At 42.3% G+C, this 23,048-nt stretch overlaps 1 protein-coding gene across 5 annotated transcripts in view; it reads right to left on the reverse strand.

Moving 5' to 3' along the window:
• Positions 1-23,048, reverse strand: part of arhgef28a (Rho guanine nucleotide exchange factor (GEF) 28a) — a 551,732-nt gene that overhangs the window by 408,566 nt on the left and 120,118 nt on the right. For all 5 annotated transcript variants that reach the window (XM_078564027.1, XM_078564009.1, XM_078564018.1 and 2 more), the window contains exons 5-6: positions 22,737-22,920; positions 13,843-14,032 (exon numbers count right to left, since the gene is read on the reverse strand). In XM_078564027.1, the coding sequence (XP_078420153.1) occupies positions 13,843-14,032; positions 22,737-22,920 (374 nt within the window). The remainder of the gene's footprint in view (positions 1-13,842; positions 14,033-22,736; positions 22,921-23,048) is intronic.

Below are 23,048 nucleotides of genomic sequence, written 5' to 3' on the forward strand. Positions count from 1 at the left end.
CCCCCCCCCTCACCCATTGCCTTCTAATAGGTCCAGCTGTTACTGATGCTCATTGCCGAGATTACTGCTGATGTTGCTCCTCTTTACCCGCCCAAATGAAGCTGGCAATACTAGCAGTCACTCTAAGCAGATGAAGTTTACTGAGGATAATTAAGAAAGAACACCAGAAAGAAGTGACCTGAAAGTTGGAAACTCTTCTGGAAATCCAAACAGCACAAAAGCACACAGGTGCCATGATCCAATTACTTGCAAGTGAGTGCAATTTTAAATACTGTTTCAATGGCTCCCAGCGACCAGTCACACTAGGTTTTGCTGGCAGGTCCGGCACTAGACAGATTAGTGCCATTTTTAGTTAAAATGGCGACAGAGTCCGAGTGCATCTTACGGCTCCAATTTACATGTACTCATGAGGGCTCTACTTGCCTCTGCCTCAGCTGACTTAGACACGGCGCAGTTACAAGAGCATTAGACAGGAATGCATCGGGAACACAGTGATAAGTAGTTTATCCCAAATTTAGCCACCCATTTGCCCTGTGCCAACCTGGCATAGCAGGTTAAAACCAGCCCTAATATTTTGCCGTTGGCTATACAAGCAATGCCTTATCTTTACAAACAGATTTTGTTCACTGTTCATTTCTAGTGCATTGTAATAATGACTAGATATTAAACAGTATTAACCAAGTGTATATTAATCAAGTCTAATTTAATCCAAAAACTGCAAAGTCTAACGTCAGATAATTTATGAATACATCAAGTGCCTAATGGTATTGATCCAGTGCAGTGAAATAACTGTGTTGAAAGAAACTAATGCTGATATTATAAAATTGTCTGCTAATTGGAGTTTGGAAAATCAGCTTTGACGTTCAATGATTGCTGAAAGAATAATATTTCAACCGGACATTGAACAGCATAAACTAGGCATTTTAGAATCCCTCAAATTTGTTTACTGACAGTCAGTATTTCTAATCTCAGCAATTTAATGTTCCCCAGCATTGAGTAACTCATTGTGAAACTCAATGGAAAATTTATTGTTTTCCCATTTGCTTATCTGTAGTGGATGAAAATGGAATCAAGCAGTAAGAGACTGACATTAGCGCTGTGAACCTAGTTTGACATCAATCAAACAGTACTTCTTCTCAGATCAGTGAGGTATCAGACAGCGCAATCATTATGTAACCCCTCAGGTAGATGAAACTCAGATGGCTCTTTAAGCAGAAATTCACATCAAGACCAAGTGTTTATGATAAAAGGTATTTGCCAACCCCTTATGGCTGAAGCTCACAAACACAAACAAACAGAGGACAAAAGTAGCAAGGTTTAAAAATAAAGCAGATATCATCATCATACACAGCTTGGCAAAGCTAAAGTTAAACCCTCTTTGAACAGGTGCTGCAAGAAGTTTAAACACATGAAGGAAAAAGGAATAGAAGGATACATTGATGAGTTGTAGATGAAGGAAGGTGGAAAGAGGTTCATGTAGGTCCAGCATAAATCAATTAAGCCGAACGGTCCATTTCTGCACTGTGTACGCAATGCATGATCTGACTGACCACAGAAATCAAGGATCCTAGCTCCCAATCCTGAGTGAATCTTTTATGAACATATGAACAAGCAGGAGTAGGCCATTTGGCCCCTCGAGCCTGCACCGCCATTTAATAAGATCATGCCTGATCTGATGACCTGTAATCTGCATCCCACCTACCCCCAATAACCTATCACCCCCTTGCTTACCAAGGACCTATCCACCTCTGCCTTAAAAATATTCAAAGACTCTGCTTCCACCAGCTTTTCAGGAAGGGTGTTCCAAAGACTCACGACCCTCCAAGTGGAAAAAATTCTCCTCATCTTTGTTTTAAATGGGCAATTCCTTATTTTTAACAGTGACCCCTAGTTCTAGATTCTCCCACAAAAGGCAACAGCCTCTCCACATCCACCCTGTCAAGACCCCTCAGGATCTTAGAGGTTTCAATCAAGTCACCTCTTACTTATCTAAATTCCAGTGGATACAAGTCTAGTTTGTTCAACCTTTCCTCAAAAAACCTGACCATTCCAGGTATTAGTCTGGTAAACCTTCTCTGAATTGCTTCCAATGCATTTACATCCTTCCTTAAATAAGGTGACCAATACTGTACACGGTCTTACTAGTGCTCTGTATAACTGAAGCATAACTTCCCTACTTTTGTATTCAATTTCCTTTGCAAGAAATGATAACATTCTATTAGCTTTCCTTATTGCTTGCTGTTCCTGCATTCTAGCCGTTTGCAATTCATGCACTAAGACACCCAGATCCCTCTGAATCTCAGAACTCTGCAATCTCTCACCAGTTAGGTAACATGTTTCTCTTTTATTCTTCTTGCCAAAATGGACAATTTCACATTTTCCCACGTTATACTCGATTTTCCAGATCTTTGCCCACTCACTTAAACTATCTATATCTTTTTGTACCCTCCTTATTTCCTCTTCGCAACTTACTTTCCTACCTAGCTTTGTGTCATCACACAAATTTGGCAACCATCCCTTCATCCATATCATTTGTATAAGTTGTAAACAGTTGAGGCCCCAGCACTGATCCCTTTGGCACACCACTTGTTACATCTTGCCAGCCTGAAAAAGATCCATTTGTGTCTACTCTCTGCTTCATGTTAGACAGCCAATCTTCTATCCATGCCTTTTATTTCCCGCAATAACCTTTGATGTGACACTCTATCAAATGTCTTCTGGAAATCTAAGTACAGTACATCCACCAGTTCCCCTTTATCCACAGCACATGTTACTTCCTCAAAGAACTCCAATAAATTAGTTAAACATTATTTCCCTTTCAGAAAACCATGTTGGCTCTGATTACCTTGAACTTATCCAAGTGCGCTGCTATGCCTTCTTTAATAATAGCTTCTAACATTTTCCTTATGACAGGTTCAAGCTAACTGGCCTGTAGTTTCCCTCTGTCTCCCTCCCTTTTTGAATAATGGAGCTACATTTGCTATCTTTCAATCTAATGGAACCTTTCCCGCATCTAGAGAGTTTCAGAAAATTAAAACCAATGCATCAACTATCTCACTAGCCACTTCTTTTAAGACCCGAGGATGGTCCATCAGGACCCAGGCACTTGCCAGCCCACAGCTCCAACAATTTACTCAGTACCACTTCTCTGGTGATTGTACTTTTCTTGAGTTTCTCCCTCCCTTCCATTTCCTGATCTGTAGCTGCTTCTGGGATGTTACTTGTATCCTCTCTAGTGAAGACCAATGCAAAATACCTGTTCAATTCATCTACCATTTCCTTGTTCTCATCAATTCTCCAGACTCACTTTCTATAGGACCAACACTCGCTTTGTTAACTCGTTTCTTTTTTAAATTTTTATAGAAACTCATACTATCTGTTTTTATATCTCTGGCTAGTTTTTCCTCATACTCTAATTTTGTCCTCCTGATTAATCTTTTAGCCATCCTTTGCTGTTCCTTATATTCTGTCTAATCTTCTGACCTTCTACCAATCTTTGCACAATTATATGCTTTTTCTTTAAGACTGATACTATCTTTAACCTTTCTAGTTAACCACAGATGGTGTGTCCATCATTTGGACTTTTTCTTACACGTGGGAATGTATCTAGTCTGTGTAATCTGAAATATCCCCTTAAATACTTGCCACTGCATCTCTATTGACCTATCCCTTACCTAATTTGCCAATTCAATTTAGCCAGCTTTGCTTTCATGCCATCATAATTGCCCTTATTTAAGTTTAACAACAAAGTCTCAGATCCACTCCTCTCTCCCTCAAACTGAATGTAAAATTCAATCATATTATGGTCACTGCTACCTAGGGATGCCTTCACTATGAGATCATCAATTAATCTCATCTCATTGCACAATACCAGGCCTAGTATAGCCTGCTCTCTGGTTGGCGCCAGAACATGCTATTCCAAGAAACTATCCTGGAAACATTCTATGAACTCATCTAGGCTACCTTTGACCATCTGATTTTTCCAGCCTATATGTAGATTAAAATCTCCCATGATTATCGCTGTGCCTTTCCAACAAGCTTCTATTATTTTTTCCTTTATGCTCTACCCTACCAACTGGTTGTAATGAGGCGGCCTGTACACGACTCACACAAGTGACTCCTTGCCTTTATCATTTCTCATCTCTACCAAAACCGTTTCCACATCCTGGTTTCTTGAACTTAGGTCATCCATCTCTATTGTGCTAATACCATCATTAACTAACAGAGCCACCCCTCCACCTTTTCCTCACTTCCTGCCTTCCTAAAGGGTATTCAGGTTCCAATCCATGTCCTCCTGCAACCATGTCTCTGTACTGGCTATCAAATTTTACTTATTTATTTCTATATGCGCTCTCAGTTCATCTGCTTTGTCCTAATCTTTGATTTATCACATCTTCCCAAATTTGTATGCTTGCCCCCACTACTTAGTTTAAAACTCTCCCTAGTTATGTGGCTCGCAAGAACACCGGTCCCAGCACGGTTTGGGTGTGACCATCCCAACAGTACAGATCCCACTTTTCCCAGTATTGGTGCTAGTACCCCATGAACCGGAATCCACTTCACCCACACCAGTCATCTCCCTAATTTGATTTGTCCTATGCCAATTTTCACGTGGCTCAGGTAATAATCCAGAGACTATGACCTTTGGGGTTTTGCTGCTTAATTTGGTGCCAAGCTCCTCATACTGACTATGCGGAACCTCCTTCTTTCTACTGCCTATGTCACTGGTACCAACATGGACCACGATGACTGGGTCCTCCCCTTCCCACTGCAAGTTCCTATCCAGCCCCGAGCAGATGTGCCAAACCCTGGCATCGGGCAGGCAACACAGCCGTCTGGACTCCCACTCTTTGCTGCAAAGAACGGTGTCAATCTCTCTGACTATACTGTTACCTACTACCATTACATTCCTTGTAATTCCCCCTGCTTGAATGGCTTCCTGTACCACGGAGACATGGCTAGTCAGCTCATCCTCCCTGCAGCTCCCACTCTCATCCAAACAAGCTGAAAAAACCTCAAACATGTTGGACAATTGCAAGGGCTGAGGCTTCTGCACTCCAGTCCTCTGGGTCTCCTTACCTGCCTCACTTGCAATCACACCCTCCTGTCCCTGACCACTGACCAAATCAGAAGACCCTATCCTAAGGGGTATGACTGCTTCCTGGAATAAAGTGTCCAGGTAACATTCCCCCTCCGTGATGTGCCACAGTGTCTGCAGTTCGGCCTCCAGCTGAATAACTTGCAGCCGAAGTTCCTGAAGCCCCAAACACATACTGCAGATGTGTTTGCCCTGAATCAAACCACTATCCAGAAGCTCCCACATCTTGCAATCACAGCACATCACCTACCCTGCCATCTCCAATATGTGTTGATTAATAATTGCTAATTAATTAATTGTAACTAATAAAGCCTACACCTCCTAATAGGTAGTAAACTTTACAATACTGATAAAACAATACAATACTTACAATACTGATAAAACTAATAATCCCAGTGACTGGTTTACCTGCTCCTTCTGCTGCACCAAAGTGGAAATCAAATACTGGAAGCTGAAAAAGAGTACAAGAGAAAAGCACATCCACGCACCTTTCACTGAACTCCCCACTCAGCACACTTTGCTTCTTGCAGTAAACCTTACTTAAAGCACCTCTTTCCCCCTATGCACCAAATTCCCACTTTGAACCAAATTTCCAAATATACTCTTGTCTCACATAGGCTGAAGTTTCCCCTCACTGACTGTTCACCTCCTACTGCTTACAACTTGAATTTTTGAAGAGGGTGTTGGTATTATCGACCTGGAGGGGCACCTTCTGCTCTGGAAGCCAAGGTGTCCTGTTCAAATGACTGGTTTGAGCTGGATGTCAGAAAGTGCTTTCAAAAGAGTTTCAAAAGTCAAAAGGATTACCTCCACCCTGTCCTCTCTTAAAATTGATTGCTCTTTTTGGCATCCATCCCTTTGGAACTGGCAATGTTTCAGCTTTTTTTTTTATTTGAGTCTGACAGCAAACGCCAGCAAGTTATTCAAATATGGAGGTCATCAAAACTCAGCCTGATCCTGCTCTTACTAGATTTCCATGCTCACCAGGCTGACCTTTCCCCTTTTTAGCTGAACGGAGCCAAGACTAATTGTGGTGTCCAGCTGCCAAAGTTCTCAACTGAGATCAGCTAACCAGGAACCAAACTAGGAGGTCTTGTTGTCTCTGGTTACATGGTAGAGTGAGGAATGCAGTTATCCATTAGATCATCATGTAAGCTGCTGATATGAGGATTGAAGTGTCTTCGAACCGAAGGATATAATTTTAAGTTACCACAGATCTGAAGATCTTGGCTTTCTCAACAGCTAATTTGCTTAGTTACAAAATGCTATGATCTGATCAAACAGCTTGGCCCTATTTTCCTTATTTAAAATGAAGATTCTCCAAATTGTCTTCCTTAAAAGGCTAATGATTCATTCTATCATTTCACTTTAGAGATGGAAGTTCCACATTTTTTGCTCCCCTCCCTGCTTTTGCTTTGCCAGATATGGGAAGGATGGAGGCAGAAAGTCAGCTCTTCATGACTGGCCCATTGAGGGGAAACTGTGGACAGGCTCATGCTAAAGACATGCAAACAACACCTGTGGCCACATAACCCCTGGTGATCACTGCAGGTGGTGGGATAGCTGTTGGGTCCCAAACATCAACCTCATCTACAAGCAGAAGGGAGAGGGAGGAAATCAGAAATTGGAGTTCGGAGAATCAGCTTTGCCATTCATTGACTGCTGAAAGAATAATATTTCAACCAGACATTGAACAGAACAAACTAGGCATTTTAATTCCCTCTAATTTTTTTACTGATAGTCAGTATTTCTAATCTCAGCAATTTAATGTTCCCCACTATTTAGTAACTCCTTGTGGAACTCATTGGAAAATTTATTGTTTTCCCATTTGCTTATCCATTTGGTGGCTTAATATGGACAAGATTCTGTCAAAGGTCATCACCAATTGGTTCAAGTCTACTCTGGAGTTGGTGAGCCACCCTGATCAAACTGGCACAGTACCTGGCAGGGAAATCTCTGCCAGCCTCACGCTACTTAGGGAAATGATCGGCTATGTGCAGGACAGGGTGCGGACACCTGTCTCATCAGCTTGAACCAGAAGGTGGCTTTTGATTAAATATCACACACCTACATGATGGATGTGCTCTTCAAAACAGGGTTTGGAGAGGAAATCTGCAATTGATCCAAATGCCCTACACAAACATCAGTAGTGAAGTTTCAATAAGTGGAAAGCTTTCCAATATAATCTGGAGTCAGGCAGGGCTGCCTTTCTCTTCTGTCTTATTTGTTAACTGTATCGCACCTTCTGCCGAGGCCATCAGGAAGGATGAGAGGATAAGAGGGGTAACAATCCCAGGCACTGAAGACAGTCAAATCATGAACATGGACGACATTGCGGTCTTCTGCGCAGATCCACTTGGTTCGCAGATTGATGAATATCTGTAGCAAGTTCTAACCAGCCTTGGAAGCCAAAGTAAATCACAGCAAGAATGGCATCATGTTCTTTGGGAACTGGGCCAACCAATCCTTTATCAGCTTCACCATCAGGTCAGACATCTAGAAGATGCTGGAGATATGGTTCAGAAGGACCAGGATGTGTTCCAAAACCTAGAAGGAAGGAGCATGTAGTCATGGGTGAAAGAGAAACTGGGCATGTGGGAGCAGAAGTCCCTTTCCATTGCTGGTAAAATCCTGGTCATCAGGTACGAGGCGCTTTCCATGTTGCTCTACACAGTACAGGTCTGGATCGTACCCCAAATTGATGGTCACCCAAGCCATCTTCCACTTTATCTGGAGATCGAAAATGGACGGTGGCCTCAGTGAGATATTGTACAACTCTCTAGACAAAGGGGGGAAAAATGTACCCAATGTTGCCTTCACCATAACGGCCACCTTCGTGTGAGGTTGTATCAAGCTCTGTGTAGACCCTTGGTATACAAACATCAAGTGTCACTACGTGCTGAGGTTTTATCCGTCCCTGGTGTTGCGAAGGATGATGTGTCGCTCATGGACAAGTTTGTGCAAAAAAAAAAAATACCTTTGACCACAAATCCATCAGGGTGCGGTCTGCATCTTCTTCGAGGCACTGCAGGAAAAGGAATTGGTGGATCCTGTTGGATGGTTCCCTGAACAGACTGTCATAGTCATTTGGCAGAATGTCTCATTGCTAGAACTTTCAAACAATCACCAAGACTTAGTTTGGCTGATGGTGAGAAGGGCCCTTCCTGTTAAATCCTCCATGCATGACCCAAGTCTAACCACTCTGCACTCTGCCCTTGAGGCAGCTGCAATGGGGGACATATCATCATCCACCTCCTTCTGGAGTGTGCCTTCGCAGAGCAGGTCTGGAAAGAGATGCAGTGGTTTTTGCTGAAGTTCATCGCAAACAGCTCCATAAGAGCGCTTTGTGCTCTAGGGGTTGTTCCCAGGAACACACACCAAGATCAACATTAGCTGTTGTTGGAGGACCATCAACTTGTGAAAAACACTCTTTGGTCTCCTTGAAAATTGCTGGTCTACCAGTGCAAAGAGCTATTGAAGATTGAGTGTTGCAGACAAGTACATGTCAAAGTCCAGGACTATGTGCAGAGGGATGCACTAAAGCTTAAAGCAACTGTCACAAAGCCTTAATGGGGAAAGGCCACAGTACAGTACACTGAGGGGCTGGAACCTGTGTAAAACCCCTTGGGCTGTATGCACCAGAGAATGTTGACATGAAATGTAATTTTGTTTTATTATTCATGGGATGTGGGCTCCACTGACTGGGTCAGCATTTATTGCCCATCCCTAATTGCCCTTGAGAAGGTGGTGATGAGCTGCTTTCTTGAACCGCTGCAGTCCATGTGATGTAGGTACACCCACAGTGCTGTTAGGAAGGGAGTTCCAGGATTTTGACCCAGCAACATAAGAACAGGAGTAGGCAATTCAGCCCCTCGAGCCTGCCCCGCCATTCATTACGATCATGGCTGATCTCATTTCGGCCTCAACTCCAATTTCCCACTCTCTCCCCATAACCTTTCAACCCATTACTAATTAAAAATCTGTCTATCTCCTCCTTAAATTTATTCAGCGTCCCGGCATCCAATGCACTCTAAGGTAGTGAATTCCACAGATTCACGACCCTTTGAGAATAGTAATTCCTTCTCAACTCTGATTTAAATCCACCACCCCATAGCCTAAAACTATGGCCTCTCGTTCTAGAATGCCCCAGAAGGGGAAACATCCGCTCCACGTCTACTTTGTCTATCCCCTTTAGCATCTTATATACCTCAATTAGATCTCCTCTCATCCTTCTAAACTCTAGTGAGTATAGGCCTAAACTGTTCAACCTCTCCTCAAAAGACAAGTCCCGCATCTCTGGAATAAATCTAGTGAACCTCCTCTGAACTGCCTCCAGTGCAACTACATCCTTCCTCAAGTAAGGTGACCAAAACTGTGCCCAGTACTCCAGGTGCGGTCTCACCAATGCCTTGTACAGTTGCAAAAACACTTCCCTATTTTTATACTCTATTCCTTGCAATAAATGCAACAGTGAAGGAATGGTGATATATTTCCAAGTCAGGATGGTGAGTGACTTGGAGGGGAACCTCCAGGCGGTGGTGTTCCCATCTATCTGCTGCCCTTGTCCTTCTAGATGGTAGTGGTCATGGGTTTGGAAAGTGCTGTCTAAGGAGCCTTGGTGAATTCTTGCAGTGCACCTTGTAGATGGTACAGACTGCTGCCACTGTGCGTCAGTGGTGGAGGGAGTGAATGTTTGTGGATGTGGTGCCAATCAAGTGGACTACTTTGTCCTGGACGGTGTCCAGCTTCTTCAGTGTTGTGGGAGCTGCACTCATCTAGGCAAGTGGGGAGTATTCCATCACGCTCCTGACTTTTGCCTTATAGGTGGTGGACAGGCTTTGGGGACTCAGGAGGTGAGTTAATCGTCACACGATTCCTAGTGTCTGATCTGCTCTTGTAGCCACAGCGTTTATATGGCTAGTCCAGTTCAATTTCTGGTCAATAGTAACCCCCAGGATGTTGACAATGGGGGATTCAGTGATAGTGATGCCATTGAACATCAAGGGGCAATGGTTGAATTCTCGCTTGTTGGAGATGGTCATTGCCTGACACTTGTGTGGCGCAAATGTTACTTGCCACTTGTCACCCCAAGCCTGGATATTGTCCAGTTCTTGCTGCATTTGGACATGGGCTGCTTCAGTATGTACATTTTAAATATAACCTGTAATGACAAGTGCAGTGAGGCACTGTACTAAAAGAAACTGATCTATATTGCACTTCATGTCATGTCAAATTTGAATTGCTATGTAATGTACCTTTACAAATTTTGTGAATAAAGAATCTTTTTGGAAGAAAATCAGAGGTTAAAAGTTGCAGACAAGGTGCCAGAATAGAAGGATGAGGGGCCAGTGCAAGCACTTTCAGATCATGGCCTAAAAGAGGCTCATTGGTTAAAAAAGATCACCTGAAACAAAATTAGAATCTATTTTCAGGCAGCATGCCAGCCACCTCTTTTCCACACAATATAGTGGCATAGGTCCCTGTCAGAATCTGGGGAGCCAGACTGCCATATGTCGATGGTCCCTTGGCCAGAAATACAGCCAGACTCAGTGGCATTTGGGAAATGATGGAAGACAAGCCCACACACCTCCCCCGCCTCCCCCCAAAAGATGTGCCCCAAATTAAGAAGGTGCCAAATGTCTAGGCATGTAACTGTAATGTTGGTAATATGTTCATAATCTCTGAACTCCATAATACTTCAAAATTTTTCAATTACTATAATCCTTCACTGCATGCCCCATTGTTATATATAGTAAAATCATATTTTGTCACTGTGTGCATAAAGGCTTAAAAAAGTTATTTCGTAGTAGAACTACTCTTTAGTTCCACTCTTATCTATCCAATCGGATCTCCAACAATGTATTCTCTTCCAGTCCTTGCACTGTTACTTCATTCAAGGATCATCCTTATCCCACTTCTCATCCTCATTTACATGCTGCCCCTTGTGACATTATTAGAACATATGGGCCCAGCTTCCACATGTACATTGATGACACACAACGCTGCCTCTCCACCGCCTCTCTCTCTCTCTACCCTTCCACTGCCTCAATACGGTCAGACTGCTTGCCCAACAATCAGACCACAGGAGCTGCAATTTCCTTCAGTTAAATGTTAGAAAGACTGCAGTGATCGTCTTCAGGGTCTACTTCTCCACGAACTGCATGGTCACCCCCCTTCCTGGTTCAACCAGGCTGATTGCAACTTGTTAAATTCAAATAAAGGCAATCAGGCGGGATTTTTCACCCCCGCCCACCGCCGGGACCGTCCCGTCCCACCATAAGTCATTGGACTTTTGGTTGGGCCACTGCATTGCCCACGGCAGGTCCCGGCCAATGAGATGGGTATGAAGGCAGAGTTGGCTTAAGTGGAATGGGAAAATAGATAAAATGGTAGAGAAGCAGTGGCACCCATATAAGGAGATATTTCATAACTCTCTACAAAGATATATTCCATTGAAAAACAAAAAGTTGCTACAAGAAGGATGCACCATCCGTGGCTAACTAAAGAAATGAAGGATGGTATCAAGTTGAAAAAAAAATGTAAAATGCTGCAAAGGTTAGTGAAGCACAGAATATTGGAAACATTTTAGAAACCAGCAAATGATGACTAAAACATACTGAAGAGGAAAAAATTGGAGCATGAAAGAAGCTTCTACTAGTATATAGAAAGGAAGACAGTAACTAAAGCATGTGTTGGTCCTCTAGAGGGCGAGGCTGGGGAATTAATAATGGGAAACAAAGAAATGGCAGAAACTCTGAACAAGTATTTTGCATCTGTCTTCACAGTACAAGACATAAATGGCATTCCAAGAATAGTACAGAATCAAAAGGGAAAGGGAGGGAGAAAAAAATCTCAATCACTAGAGAAAAAGTACAAGGAAAACTAATAGCACTAAAAGCTGACAAGTCCCATGGACCTGATGGCCTACATCCTAGGGTCTTAAAGGAAGTGGCTGCAGAGTTAACAGATTGCATAAGTTGTAATCTTCCAAAATTCCCTAGTTTCTGGAAAATTCCCAGCGGATTTGAAAAATGCAAATGTAATACCTCTATACAAGAAAGGAGGGAGATAGAAAATAGGAAACCATAGGGCCAGTTATTCTGATATCCATTATTGGGAAAATGATAGAATCCATCATCAAGGAAACAGTAGCAGGACATTTAGAAAATCATAATACAAATCAGGCAGAGTGAAAGGGAAATCGTGCTTGGCTAATTTATTGGAGTTCTTTGAGGATGTAACAAGCAAGATGAATAAAGGGGAATTTGTGGATGTAGTGTATTTGGATTTCCAAAAGGCATTCAATAAGGTGCCACACAAAAGCTTACTGCGCAAGAAAAGAGCTTATGGTGTTGGGGGTGATATATTAGCATGGATAGGGGATAGGCTAATAAACAGGAAACAAAGAGTCAAGATGAACGGATCACTTTCAGATTGGCAAACTGTAACTAATTCACTAATGTCGTTCAGAAAAGGATATCTGCCGTCCTTACCTGTGCCAAGGGTACAGAATGTCCTCTGGGTGGGGGACTTCAATGTCCATCACCAAGAGTGGCTCAGTAGCACTGCTACTGGCCGAGTTGGATGAGTTCTAAAGGACATAGCTGCTGGTCTGACTCTGTAGCAGGCGGTTAGGGAGCCAAGAGGGAAAAACCCACAACCTCATCTTCAAACAATCTGTCCAGATGCATCTGTCCATAACAGTATTGGCAGGAGTGACCACCACACAGTCCTTCTTGATACGAAGTCCCATCTTAATATTGAGGATACTCTCTGTGTGGCACTATACTACCGTGCTGAATGAGATAGATTTCAAGCAGATCTAGCAATTCGAACTGGGCATCCATGAGGCACTGTGGGCCATCAGCAGTGAGCTGTCAACCTGGTGAAGCTACAACACAGGATTCCTGCATGCTAAACAACAGAAGGAACATGCAATAGAAAGAAACATGCGATCCCACAACCAACAGATCAGATCTAAGCCATGCAGTCCAGCCACATCCAGTCATGAATGGTGGTGGATGTTAGTACCTATTAGAACCTATTACCTTTATCTGTTGATGGATGTTAAATACCTAGTAGTTTAAGATAATAAAGTGAACAGGTGTTGATATTGATTAGTTAATTATACTCATATGTATAAGAGTCAGCCAGAATTGTGGGGGGGGGGCTTGTGGTGACTCGGGGCAATGGGGGCGCAATGTGACTGGCAGTTCTTGGGAAACTTTGGAAAATTAAAACCAATGTATCTACTATCTCAGCAGCCACTTCTTATAAGGATGAAGTTTATCAGGACCTGTGGACTTATTAGCTTTTAGTTCTGATAATTTTCTCAATACCCTTTCCCTGGTGATTGTAATTGTTTTAGGTTCCTTCCCCCCTTTCACCTCTTGATTCACAATTATTTCTGGCATGTTATTTGTATCCTCTACAATGAGGACAGCCGCAAAATATCTCTTCAATTCATCTGCCATGTCCTTGTTTTGCATTATTAATTCCCCAGACTCACTTTCTAGAAGATCAACACTCACTTCCTCTTTTCCTTTTAAAGTACCCTTAGAAACTCTTACTATTTGTTTTTATTTTTCTAGCTAGCTTTCTCTCGTACTCGAATTTCTTCTTACTTATTACTCTCCAAATCCAGACAGGAAGCGAATGTACACCACTATTCAGGTGACAACATAATTATGCTGCCTTTTATATTTGTAACAGATTTAAATTGCAGGAAGATATTTTCAATTTACCGCATTTTCCAAGTTAGCATCCTGCATATATCTCTGCAGAAGTAGAATATCTGACTCCAGTGAGTGCCTTATCTTGTTTTCCATGGTCAGTATGAAAGTGTTTGGTCCATTAACACACTTCTGTAGTACGTGGCTGTCACCATAAGTCTTAGAGATTCTGACTGAGGGTGTGACTTGGGAGTTCTCAATACTAAAGACAGAGAAAAAGAGGGAAAAAATGAGTTTCAAAGTACCCCTCCATAAACAGCTTTCAAACATAATTAATAATTATCTTGAACAATTCAAAACAGAAAAAAGAAAAAGAACGAACTTTGATTTATATATTGCCATTCACAAATTCCTGAAGAACTTCAAAGTCAATTAACCAATTTTGACACGTTGTCACTGATATAATGTAGGGAAATGCAGCAGACAAATTGTGCAGAGCAAGATCCCACAAATAGAGGTTCTTTTTCTGATGTTGATTGAGAGATATATATTGGGTAAGGCACTGGAGAACTCCTCTCTTCTTTATCACATAGTGCCAGGGAATTTTTTACATGTACCCGAGACAGCAGACAGGCTCAGTTTAACACTATACCTAAAAGCGTCAGCTGATATTATGTGCTCTGATCTCTGAAGTGGTAAGAGTGCTGCTGCTAACCCATGGTTGATACCTATAAAGTTTTGCAGAAATAAACTATAAATTTTGTTTTGTTCATTTATCCATTTAATATTATTTTTGTTTGAGGCAGATATTGTAAATGTTACTTTAAAAGACACGGCATTTTCAGAAATGCTATTACAAATTGGTGGCTGACGTGGTGGTACATGGAGGGAGATGAAGCACTGATTTAGTCTGCTCTCTTTAGGAACAGGAGTAAACTATTCAGTCCCTTGAGACTGCATCTACCATTCATTTAAATTATGGCTGATCTATCACCCAAACCAGTCTATGTTTCATAACCTATGCTATGATTACCTTCAGTCTTGCAAGCTTCAATTGTCCCCATATCCTTACGGGAGAGAAAATTCCTTTGCATCCTGTACTGAGTTTGAGAGATGTCTGGTGATATTCCCACATTTTTCTCCTCATGCTTTCAAACCTCTCTGCAGCTTTTTGACATGGTTAACCATACCATCCTCCTCCATTCCCTCTCCCTCATTAACCAGTTCAGTGGAACAGCCCTCAGCTGGTTCCACTCTCACCTATGCAATAATAAGAGTTTCAGAAATCACTTCCCTTCCTTCTCCAACATTGTTACTTCTGGAGTTCCTCAAGGATATATCTTTAGCCCAAACTCTTCCTTATCTACAAGCGGCTTTTTGGTGATAGTATCTGCGAATATGCCATCAACTTGCACGTGTACACTCACAATACCCAGCTCTACTCCTTTTGTCTGCACTAGAGTGCTGTGTTTGGCTGTGGTATAGGGCTTCAGTTGGAGATTGGTGACTAAGGGAGTTTAAGGGTTAAATTCTATCTAAAGTCTAGTCTTTCTTTAATTTAGCAATTAACTAAAAGTTGCTGTTAGGGTTGGAAGAAGGTGAGTTGTAGGCCGGAGAGGAGAGGCCAGTGAGAGCGGTATGAAAGGGCGTGAGAAACAGAGGCCGAGACCGGAGAGGAGAAGCGTACCCTCAGGACCTTCAGGCAGTGGAGTTTGAAGTGACGCCATGATTCAAAAAGTGATGCGACACAGGGGAGGCAGCTGATTGGTAAGTAGGGTAAGGTGAGTACTTCTACTTTTTCTACTCAATAAACTGCTGCAGTCCATTAACTTAAACAAACTAAGGTGGGGACTTTACACTGTAGTGGGAGTGTTTGGAGTGGAATAAGGCCCCTAGTGTAGTTAGTATTCTTTAAAGGGAATATCTAACGAGCTTAACCTGAAGGGAAGTCATAGCAGCAGAGCTCGTACCCGTGATATGCTCCTCCTGTGCTATGTGGGAAGTATGAATACTTCCAGTGTCCCTGGCGACCATGTGTGCAGGAAATGTGTCCAACTGCAGCTACTGGCTAACTGCATCCCAAGGATGGGAACTGAACATCCAGGGGTACTCAATATTTAGGAAGGACAGCTAAATAGGGAAAGGAGATGGGGTAGCACTGTTAGATAAGGAGGAAATCAATGCAATAGTGAGGAAGGATATTGGCTCGGAAAATCATGATGTGGAATCTTTTTGGGTGGAGATAAGAAACATCAAGGGGCAGAAAACTTTGTTGGAGGTTGTCTATAGGCCCTCAAACAGTAACGGAGATGTAAGGGAAGGTATTAAACAGGAAATTAGAGATGCATGCAATAAGGGTACAACTATAATCATGGGTGACTTTAATCTTCATATAGATTGGACAAGCCAAACTAGCAATAATACTGTGGAGGAGGATTTCCTGTAGTGTGTACGTGATGGATTTTTAGACCAATATGTTGAGGAACCAACTAGAAAGCAGGCTATCCTAGACTGGGTACTATGCAATGAGAAAGGATTAATTAACAATCTTGCTGTGTGGGGTCCCTTGGGGAAGGGCAACCATAAAATGATAGAATGTTCATTGAGATGGAGAGTGAAAAAGTTGAATCCAAAACTAGGGTCCTGAATCTAAATAAAGGGAAATTTTATAATGGGTATGAGGCACGAGTTGGCAATGATGGATTGGGGGACCTTACTAAAAAGGCTGATGGTAGATGGGCAATGGCTAATATTTAAGGAATGTATGCAAGAATTACAATTATTCATTCCTGTTTGGCGCAGAAGTAAACCAGGAAAGGTGGCTCAACCATGGCTTACAAAATAAATTAGGGATAGTATTAGATCCAAAGAGGAGACATATAAAATTGCCAGAAAAAGCAGCAAACCTACAGATTGGGAGCAGTTTAGAATTCAGCAAAAGTGGACAAAAAGATTGATCAAGAAGGGGAAAATGGAGTATGAGGGTAAACTTGCAGGGGACAAATGTAGGTCTCTTACAGTCAGAAACAGGGGAAATTATAATGAAGAACAAAGAAATGGCAGAAGAACTGAACACATATTTTGGTGCTGTCTTCACAAAAGAGGACACAAATAATTTCCCAGAAATATTAGGGAACCAAGGGTCTAGTGAGAGAGGGGAATTGAAGAAAATCAGTATTAGTAAAAAAATGATGCTAGTGAAAATTAATGGGGTTAAAGGCTAAAAAATCCCCAGGGCCTGATAATCTACATCCCAGGGTGCTAAAGGGTGTGGCCCTGGAAATATTGGATGCATTGGTGGTCATCTTCCAAAATTCTATAGACTCTAGAGCAGTTCCTACAGATTGGAGGGTGGCAAATGTAACCCCACTATTTAAAAAAGGAGGGAGAGAAAGAAACAGAGAATTACAGACCAGTTAGCCTAACATCATTAGCGGGGAAAATGCTAGTGTCTATTATAAAAGATATGGTAACAGAACACTTGGAAAACATTAACGGGATTAGACAAAGTCAGCAAGGGAAATCATGCTTAACTAATCTACTGGAGTTTTTTGAGGATGTAACTAGTGGAATAGATAAGGGAGAACCAATGGATGTGATGTATTTGGATTTCAATAAGGCTTTTGATAAGATCCCAGCTAAGAGGCTAGTGGGAAAAATTAAAGCACATGGGATTGGGGGTAACATACTGGCATGGATTGAGAATTGGTTGACAGACTGCAAACATAGAGTGGGAATAAATGGGTTTTTTTCCGGATGGTAGGCAGTGACTAGTGGTGTACCGCAGGGATCAGTGCTTGGGCTCCAGCTATTCACAATATATAAGAACCAAATGCAATATTTCCACGTTTGTGACAACACAAAACTGGGTGGGGTTGTGAGTTGTGAAGAGGATGCAAGGAGGCTTCAGGGCGATTTAGACAAGTTGTGTGTGTGGGCAAACACATGGCAGATGCAGTATAATGTGGATATACGTGAAGTTATACACTTTGGTGTGAAAAACAGAAAGGCAGAGCATTACTTAAATGGTGATAAGGTGGGAAGTGTGGATGTACAAAGGGATCTGGGTGTTCTTGCACACCAGTCAATGAAAGTAAATAGGCAGGTGCAGCAAACAATTAGGAAGGCCAATGGTATGTTGGCCTTCATCGCAAGAGGATTTGAGTTCAGAAGTAGGGATGTCTTACTGCAGATATACAGGGCCTTGGTGAGGCCACACCTGGAGTATTGCGTGCAGTTTTGGTCTCCCTACCTAAGAAAGGGTATACTTGCCATAGAGGGTGTGCAGCGAAGGTTCACTAGGCTGATATCGGGGGATGGCAGGGCTGTCATATGAGGAGAGATTGGTTCGATTGAGCCTTTATTCACTAGAGTTTATAAAATTGAGAGGGGATCTAATTGAAAAGTATAAAATTCTAACAGGGCTAGACAGACTAGATGCAGGGAGAATGTTTCCCCTGGTTGGGGAGTCTAGAACCAGGGACCACAGTCTCAGGATACGGGGCAGGCCATTTAGGACTGTGATGAAGAAAGATGTCTTCACTCAGAGGGTGGTCAACCTGTGGAATACTCTACCACAGAAGGCTGTGGAGGCCGGGTCACTGAGTATATTCAAAAAAGAAATTGATAAATTTTTGGATATTAGGGGCTTCGAGGGGTATGGAGAGAAAGTGGGAATGTGGCTTTGAGATAGAGGATCAGCCATGAACATACTGAATGGCGGAGCAGGCTCGAAGGTCCAAATGGCCTAGTCCTGCTCCTAGTTTCTATGTTTATCCAACATCTGGTCCTGGAGGAGTCATAATTTCCTGTAGTTAAATTTTGAGAAGACTGATGCCATTGTCTTCAGCCCTTACCACAAACTCCTTACCATTACCAAAGACTCCACCCGCTCCCCAACTGGAACCTGAGCTTCCAGTCATATGCCCTTTCTATCATAGAGATCATCAAATTCCATCCAGTCACCAACCCTGCACCAATCATTCTGCTGCTGAAGCCCTCATCAGTGCCTCTGTCAACTTCAGACTCAACTATTCCACTGCTCTTTTGGCCAGCCTCCCATACTCCACTCTCCAAAAAAACTTCAGTTCACTGAAACCTCTGTCCATATTGTATCCTGTACCAATCCCAATACTCCAACACCCCTATGCATGCTTCGCAGCTATGGTTCCCCACCATCCCATGGCTAACAGTTAAGATCCTCATACAGATCAAACCCTTTTATGGTCTCATCCTCTTGATCTCTGTAACTTTCTCCAGGCCTGTGAGAATTCTGCATTCCTCCAAATCTTTCTTGTTCAACTGTTCAGTATATTAAAAATTGAGGAATGTCCCTAAGAACATTCTACATTTGCACCCCAGATAGCACAAGACCAGGTGCAACACAAATCCCCCTACCTATTACCCAACAATCTGCTTTAACTTCCAGAGTTGCAAGAGTATTCACAATTCTACTTCCTAGATTTTCCATATCGGCCACCTTTCTGATCTATCTGATGGGACAAATTTGCCCTGAGTTATTTGAGAGTTTGCTGTATCAAAAATCATGTTCTGATTGCTCCATAGTTTCATGTGTCAGACAGAAGAAAGCAGTTCCTTTAATCTGGGTTGGTTTAGAAGCCAAGTCCCAACTGAAAGGACCACACTGTCATCCACTCATTGCCCAGTATATTGTAGGCAACTTATTTTTATGCTTTTTCAAAAAAGCTTCCCAGGTTTATAGTTCACTAGAGGTTTCTGAAGCATAACACCTCTCAACCAGTGAACCAGGGGTACTTGTTCTCGCTTGCTGGCATCACCTGAGCTTGTCCTGAAGCCCATTTTGCACATTAGTACATGCCATAGTAATTCATTTATTAATTCTATAGTTCCTGCAAAAGAGCTGCTCTTTCTATTACACCAACTATACAATCGTTATACTGTGCTTGGGCAAAGAGGAGGAAGGGATGAACAGTACTCCATGGATATATTTTGTACCTGTACTCGTAAGGGAGCACATATTAATAGAATCCAAGCCAGCTGGTGAAGTCAAAACCAAGACACCGAGCTTTTCTGTACTAAGAGAGTTTATTGACTTTGTTCAGTCTCATACCTTTCCTTTCACACCAAATATCCCAGCTGTCCACTATGTACAAGTGACTCAAGTACTTAATTAAACAATGCCCTTCAACTGTGTATCTTAACAATATAAAAAACATACTTTTAACACATAGATGGAGTTATGTCTTTTGATGCTTCATGAAAAGCAAGTGGATAGTGAAACATAACTTCCCACTTTTATCTTGGTGAAAACAGAATCATATTGTACTCCTCTGTGTGTGGCACAAAGTACATACAAACATACGAACCAGGAGCAGAAGTAGGCCATTCGGCCCTTCCACCATTCAATAGGATCGTGGCTGATCTGTCTGTGTTTTGAATTCCACATTCCCATCTACCCCTGATAACCTTTGATTCCCTTGCCTAACAAGAATCTATCTACCTCTGCCTTAAGAATATTCAATAACCCCGCCTCCACCGCCTTCTGAGTCACAGAGTTCCACAGGCCAGGATTCTGCCCTCATCGGGTAGGCTCGTCGGGGGTGATCAGGAGCAGTCGGGAAGCCAGCCGCCACCCGCGATCGGGCCAGTTAAGGCCCAGCCAGCGTGAAATGTGTGCTGCAGTGCTCCGCGCTGCCTGTGTGGGAGGGGGCGGGCGGTGAGCGGGGAACTTCGCACAGGTACGTGCAGGAAAAGCTCCCTGAGGCACAGAGCTGCCTCAGGGAGATGAAGTTTTTTGAAAATTAAGAATAAAGAAATTTAAAACGTTAAAAAAACATGTCCCCTCATGTGACTTGTCAAATGAGCAGGGACATGTTATTAATGAAATTTAAACATTTTTATTTAATTTTTATTTGCTGTTGGAAACCTCATCCTGCCCGTGGACGAGGTTTCCTCTGCCCGCCAACCGTAAGGTTGGACGGGCAGCGAAAAATTGAACTCAATTATTACTTTATTGGTCTTAATAGGCCTTTTAATTGTCGGTGGGCGTACTGCCAACTCCCGCGTGCACCCGCCAACCGAAATATCGCGCAAGAGCACGATGACATTGGGATGCTCACCTGACATCATTGTGCGTCATTTTACGTTTGTTCGGGTCAGGCGCATGCCCGCCCGACGAGCGAAAAATTCTGGCCATAGTCTCACAACTCTCTAAGAGAATAAATTTCTCCTCATCTGTGTCCTAAAAGGGCACCCCCTAATTTTAATGTAGGAAAATGTGAAGCTGTTCACTTTGTTAGGAATATTTTAAAAAGCACAGTATTACTTAAGCAGGGAAGAGTTGCAGTATTCCAAGCTGCAGAGGGATCTAGGGGTTATAGTGCTTGAGTCACAAAAAGTTAGTATGCAGATACAGCAAGTAATGTCGTGCCCCCTAGTTCTGGAGTCACCCACGAGAGGAAACATCATTTCCGCATCCACCTTGTCAGTACCATTCAGGATCTTCTACACTTCAATCAAGTCACCCCTCACTCTTTTAAACTCCAGTGGAAACAAACCCAGTCTGTCTAACCTTTCCTCATAAGGCAGCCCGTTCATTCCAGGTATCAATCTAGTAAATCCCCTCTGAACCGCCTCCAACACATTTACATCCTTCCTTAAATAAGGAGACCAAAACTGCACACAATATTCAAAATGTGGTCTCACCAATGCCCTGTATAACTAAAGCATAACATTCTTACTTTTATGTTCAATTCCTCTCGCTGTACCTACACATCATTTGTGACTCACGCACCAGAAACCCCTAGACCCCTCTGCAGCTTGGAATACTGCAACTGTTCTCAGTTTAAGTAACACTCTGCTTTTTTATTCTTACCACCAAAGTAAACAACTTCACATTTTCCCACATGATACACCATCTGCCAGATTTTTGCCCACTCACTCAACCTATCTATATCCATCTGCAACCTCCTTATGTCCTCTTCACAACATGCTTTCCTACCTATCTTTGTGTCATCGTCAAAGTTGACTACCATGCCTTCACTCCCCTCATCTAAGTCATTGATACAAATTGTAAAAAGTTGAGGCTCTAGCACAGACTCCTGTGGGACTCCACTCGTCACATCCTGCCAATCAGAAAATGACCCATTTAAGCATACTCTGTTTTCTGCCAGCCAGCCAATCTTCTATCCAAGCTCATCTGTTACCTCTTACACCATGCCCTTTTATTTTCCGCAATAACCTTTGATGTGGCACCTTATCAAATGCCTTCTGGAAATCCAAGTACAGCATGTCTACAGGCGCCCCTTTATCCACAGCACATGTTACTCCTTCAAAGAACTCCAATAAATTGGTAAAACATGATTTCCCTTTCACAAAACCATGCTGACTCTTCCTGATTACCTTGAGTTTCTGCAAGTGCCCAGCTATAACCTCCTTAATGATCGATTCTAACATCTTCCCCACAACAGATGTCAAGCTAACTGGCCTATAGTTTCCTGTTTTCTGCCTCCCTCCCTTCTTGAATAAAGGGGTTATATTTGCTACTTTCTGATGGAACCGTTCCAGAATCTAACAAATTTTGGAAAAAGTCATGTTAATGTTCTCTCTCGATACTATCTGTTATTATGGGACTTGTTAAGAGGTGTCAATCAGCACCTTTTTCTCCATTTAATCTAATGAGCTTGAACTATCACCAAAAAAATTCTCAAAACCCTTCTGAATAGGTAAAAGTATCACCTAAGTTAACACTTTTCCTATATTTACCTTGGGTATCCACATTGAATTCTACATCTTACCCACTCGTAAGGTTATTTACAATTCTATACCAGCTCTTACACTCCCACTTCATTCTATATTTAAGACATTATACACTTATTTGGACATTTATCATAATCAAAACAGATTTGTAGTAATAAAGTTAAAAGTAAATGCTGTCACATTAGAAATGGAAAACAGGCTTACTTAACGTTACATCAGGTACTTACTCTTTGAAAAATTCAGCAAGGCATTGCATCCTGTTCTCCAATGCTAAGTCCACAGGTGTCACTCCTTCCTCATTGGGCACCATGATGGCTTGGATACCACCAGGCTTGCACAGCAGAAACTGAGAGAATTTATAAAGACCTAATCTCACTGAAACATGCAGCAGGGTTTCACTGCGGATTATCTCTAGAAACAAAAAAGCAAATCAGGGTAAAGAGTTACTTCAATTGTCTGGAAGTTTTTTTTAAAGCATTCACCTTCTTGACTACTTCAACATTGGCATTGACGAAAACACAGGAGATAAATTATATCAA

This window comes from Cetorhinus maximus, chromosome 2 (genome assembly GCF_964194155.1).
Source record: "Cetorhinus maximus chromosome 2, sCetMax3.hap1.1, whole genome shotgun sequence".
NCBI classification, from domain to species: domain Eukaryota; kingdom Metazoa; phylum Chordata; class Chondrichthyes; order Lamniformes; family Cetorhinidae; genus Cetorhinus; species Cetorhinus maximus.